Raw genomic sequence first — 5,000 nt, forward strand, 5'->3', positions numbered from 1 at the left:
TTATTATTATTATTATTATTATTATTATTATTATTATTATTATTATTATTATAATTATTATTATTATTATTATTATCATTATTATTATTATTATTATTATTATTATCCTTATCATTGTTATCATTATTGTTACTATTGTTATTATTTTTAGTACTACTACTACTACTACTTTTGTTATTATCATTATTGTTATTATTATTATTATTATTACTTTTAGTTTTATTATGATCATTATTATTATTATCATTAGGATTTTTGTTATCATTAATACTGTTATCATCATTATCATTATTATTATTACTGTCATTATTATTATCATTATTATTATTATTATCATTATTATTATCATTATTATTATCATTATTATCATTATCATTAGTGTCACTATTACTGTTATAATCATTATTATTATTGTCATTATTATTATTTTCATTTCATTATGTTATTAACATTATTATCGTCAATATTATCATTATCATTAATAAAGTTTTTGATATCATTGTTTTCCTTATCAATGTTATTATTATCATTAGCATTATCATCATTATTATTATTGTTATTATTATTATCATTAATAATATTATTTTCAGTGTTATTATCATGATTAATATTGTTATTATCATCATTATTATGATCATTATTATTATCACCATAAGAATGACGATAATAATAATAATAATAATAATAATAATAATAATAATAATAATAATAATAATAATAATAATGATAATGATAATTGTTATCATTATTATCATTATCATCATCATCGTTATTATTACTTTTATTATTGTTATTACTACTGTTTTTACTATTATCCCTGTTATTATCATATCTTTATTATTCTTATCATTATTATTATCTATTTTTTGTTATCATTACTATTGTTGCTGTGATGATACTAAACATAATTACAATCATAATTAACAATTGATTATTAACATAATTAACAATAATTGTAATAGTAGTAATAAAGATAATAATAATGATAATAAAGATGATGATGATAATTATAATAAAAAAGATAATAAACAATAATAATAATGATAATAATAATGATAATGATAATAATAATGATAATGATAAGAATAATGATAATGATAAAAGTAATGTATATAATGACAATGATTATAAAGATAAAGCAATAATAATGACAATAACAATAATAATGGAAATGATAATGACGGTTGATGAAAGAATAATAGTGATAACACTAGTAATAGTAATAATAGTAATATTATCATCAATAGTCTTAATGATAATAATTATAATGAAGATAAAAACAATAATAATGATAATAATGATGTCGAGATCGATATTGATACAACATTTAAAAGGTGCATTGTTTATAATTGTAAAGATGTATGGACCACTTAGAAACGTTTATTTACGTATTCTTATTTTGGAAGCATATCAATATAGCAAAATTTTGTATTGTAACGAATAGAGTGAATTATAATCATCTATAATTGGTTAGTTTGCTTGAATTGTTAATTTAATGGGGGAAAGACAAAAGTGGTTTTGTCCTCGCGGCTTTTCATTAGATGAGTCTTGACTTGGGAAGTTTGTGGCGAAAGTAGAAGAGAAAATTCCTTAACTTTCCTTATAATGTTTATTGTAATGATTAAAATTGTGATATGTCACCTGTCCATTATTATCTGTTTAAAGAATAAAAAGTTATTTTCAATACTCAACAGAGGGATAAATTCACTCCAACCCACGAGCCGTAAGACAGTTATGTCATGCTACTTTAATTAATATTTGGTGTCAAAACTGGGTTTTCTCTATGCTACCGATAATTTACTTTTAGAATAAAGTTAATTAAGTTTCAAGGTCATGTCGTGGGATATAAATTTTGAAAGAATTGTGGACTACTATTCTGAAAATTTCCCCGACATATTAACAACAATAGTTTAAAAGAATATTTTAAATTCAAAATGAAAAATTCACAGTCCGACACGACAAGGGTGTCATGGTAAGATCTAGAGTCTTACCCTGGATACATTAGTGGGATTGATTATATTATACGACAATAATAGCAATAATGATAATAATAATAACAATATTGATAATGATTTTAATGATAATAGTAATAATAATGATAATAACAATAATGATAATGATGATACGTATAACAAGAACAACAATTATACTGCTACTAATAATAATGATAATAGTAGTAATAATGATGATGATGATAACTGTAATGGTAATAATAGTAAATATACTGATAATAATAATGATGATAATAATAATAGTAACAATAATGATAATAATAATGATGATAATAAATGTAATAATAATAATGACAATGATAATAATAATAGGAATTAGTAACAATAATAATGATAATAATAATAGAAAAATTATAGTAATGATAATAATAACAATTATGATAATAATCATAATCATAAAAAGCAATGACGGAAAAGATGTACATACCAAGAAAACGGTGACAAAAAAAGAAAAAAAAAAAAAAATAGACGAGAACTGCAGAACATGGAAACACGTAAAAATAACGAGATATAAAAGGAAGCAAAAAAAAAAAAAAAAAAAAAAAAAAAGGAAAAAAGAGTATTAATAAGATTATCACTCTGATTATCTCGGTAAAAAAAGATAAAAAAATAATGATATAAAACGAGCCATGTCCGGGTTGACTCGAGGGCAGCCGAAAGCCGTTTGAGTGAGATCCAAGAACACCCAAAATACTGCATGTATCTGTGCTTGCAGTTACGTTTGTGCTTGCTGGGATTGGATGTTTGTGCTTGCTGGGATTGGATGTTTGTGCTTGCTGGGATTGGATGTTTGTGCTTGCTGGGATTGGATGTTTGTGCTTGCTGGGATTGGATGTTTGTGCTTGCTGGGATTGGATGTTTGTGCTTGCTGGGATTGGATGTTTGTGCTTGCTAGGATTGGATGTTTGTGCTTGCTGGGATTGGATGTTTGTGCTGGCTGGGATTGGATGTTTGTGCTTGCTGGGATTGGATGTTTGTGCATGCTGGGATTGGATGTTTGTGGTTGCTGGGATTGGATGTTTGTGCATGCTGGGATTGGGTGTTTGTGTTTGCAGTTACGTTTGTGCTTGCTGGGATTGGATGTTTGTGCTGGCTGGGATTGGATGTTTGTGCATGCTGGGATTGGATGTTTGTGCTTGCTGGGATTGGATGTTTGTGGTTGCTGGGATTGGATGTTTGTGCATGCTGGGATTGGGTGTTTGTGTTTGCAGTTACGTTTGTGCTTGCTGGGATTGGATGTTTGTTTTTGCTGGGATTTGATGTTTGTGCTGGCTGGGATTGGATGTTTGTGCTGGCTGGGATTGGATGTTTGTGCATGCTGGGATTGGGTGTTTGTGTTTGCAGTTACGTTTGTGCTTGCTGGGATTGGATGTTTGTGCTGGCTGGGATTGGATGTTTGTGCATGCTGGGATTGGGTGTTTGTGTTTGCAGTTACGTTTGTGCTTGCTGGGATTGGATGTTTGTGCTTGCTGGGATTGGATGTTTGTGCTTGTTGGGATTGGATGTTTGTGTTTGCAGTTACGTTTGTGCTTGCTGGGATTGGATGTTTGTGATTGCTGGGATTGGATGTTTGTGCTTGCTAGGATTGGATGTTTGTGCTTGCTGGGATTGGATGTTTGTGCTTGCTGGGATTGGATGTTTGTGCTTGCTGGGATTGGATATTTGTGCTTGCTGGGATTGGATGTTTGTGCTTGCTGGGATTGGATGTTTGCGCTTGCTGGGATTGGATGTTTGTGCTTGCTGGGATTGGGTGTTTGTGCTTGCTAGGATTGGATGTTTGTGGCTGCTGGGATTGGATGTTTGTGCTTGCTGGGATTGGGTGTTTGTGTTTGCAGTTACGTTTGTGCTTGCTGGGATTGGATGTTTGTGATTGCTGGGATTGGATGTTTGTGCTTGCTGGGATTGGATGTTTGTGCTTGCTGGGATTGGATGTTTGTGCTTGCTGGGATTGGATGTTTGTGCTTGCTGGGATTGGATGTTTGTGCTTGCTGGGATTGGATGTTTGTGCTTGCTGGGATTGGATGTTTGTGCTTGCTGGGATTGGATGTTTGTGCTTGCTGGGATTGGATGTTTGTGCTTGCTGGGATTGGATGTTTGTGGTTGCTGGGATTTAATGTTTGTGCTTGCTGGGATTGGACGTTTGTGGTTGCTGGGATTGGATGTTTGTGCTTGCTGGGATTGGATGTTTGTGCTTGGAGTTACGTTTGTGCTTGCTGTGATTCGTGAACGTTCGGGGAAGAAATTTATCCTCTGCTGAGCTGCGCATTCTTATTTGTTTAGACATGCAATTTTCTAACCTCACGCGTGAAGTCACACGGACACACTCCTACTCACAAACGCGCGCGTGTGTGTTATGTGTAGGCCTATGTTCGTGCGTAAGTCTGTAAATGTATCAAAGGTATATAAAAATGAAATCAGAATCATAACATTTCAAACACGCCAATATTTTCTACTCAGAGGAACAAATGATAATAGCAAATGATGATAGATTTCAGTGGTATTTTTAACAACCTAGTTATGAAGAACTGAACTTTCAGTCCTGCAATTTAAAACGCTAAAATAATAATAATTATAATAATGATTATGCAGAGAAATGTATATCACCTCCTTTCACAAACTCCTCCTCTCTCTTTCTTTCATCTCTCTCTTTTTCTTTCTTTCTCTCCCCCCCCCCCCCTCTCTCTCTCTCTCTCTCTCTCTCTCTCTCTCTCTCTCTCTCTCTCTCTCTCTCTCCCCACTCTCTCTCTCTCTCTCTCTTTCACTCATTCACTTTATCCCTCTCCCTTTCCCTCCCTCTCTCACCCACTCACTCACTCTCTCTCTCTCTTTCTCTCACTCATTCACTTTTCCCCTCCATTTTACCCTCCCTCCCTCACCCACTCACTCTCTCTCTCCCTCCCTTTCTCACCCACTCTCTCTCTCTCTCTCTCTCTCTCTCTCTCTCTCTCTCTCTCTCTCTCTCTCTCTCTCTCTCTCTCTCTCTCTCTC

At 32.4% G+C, this 5,000-nt stretch overlaps 2 protein-coding genes across 3 annotated transcripts in view; one reads left to right on the top strand and one right to left on the bottom strand.

The window, feature by feature from the left end:
* LOC113800211 (calcium-activated chloride channel regulator 1) overlaps positions 1-5,000 on the top strand; it is an 85,553-nt gene that overhangs the window by 16,228 nt on the left and 64,325 nt on the right. The window lies entirely within an intron of this gene.
* Positions 2,728-5,000, bottom strand: part of LOC138867315 (sporozoite surface protein 2-like) — a 4,067-nt gene continuing 1,794 nt past the window's right edge. The window contains exons 4-5 of the mRNA XM_070142441.1: positions 3,535-4,225; positions 2,728-3,394 (exon numbers count right to left, since the gene is read on the bottom strand). Coding sequence (XP_069998542.1) covers positions 2,728-3,394; positions 3,535-4,225 — 1,358 coding nt within the window. The remainder of the gene's footprint in view (positions 3,395-3,534; positions 4,226-5,000) is intronic.

The sequence above is a fragment of the Penaeus vannamei genome, chromosome 29 (genome assembly GCF_042767895.1).
Source record: "Penaeus vannamei isolate JL-2024 chromosome 29, ASM4276789v1, whole genome shotgun sequence".
Lineage (NCBI taxonomy): Eukaryota > Metazoa > Arthropoda > Malacostraca > Decapoda > Penaeidae > Penaeus > Penaeus vannamei.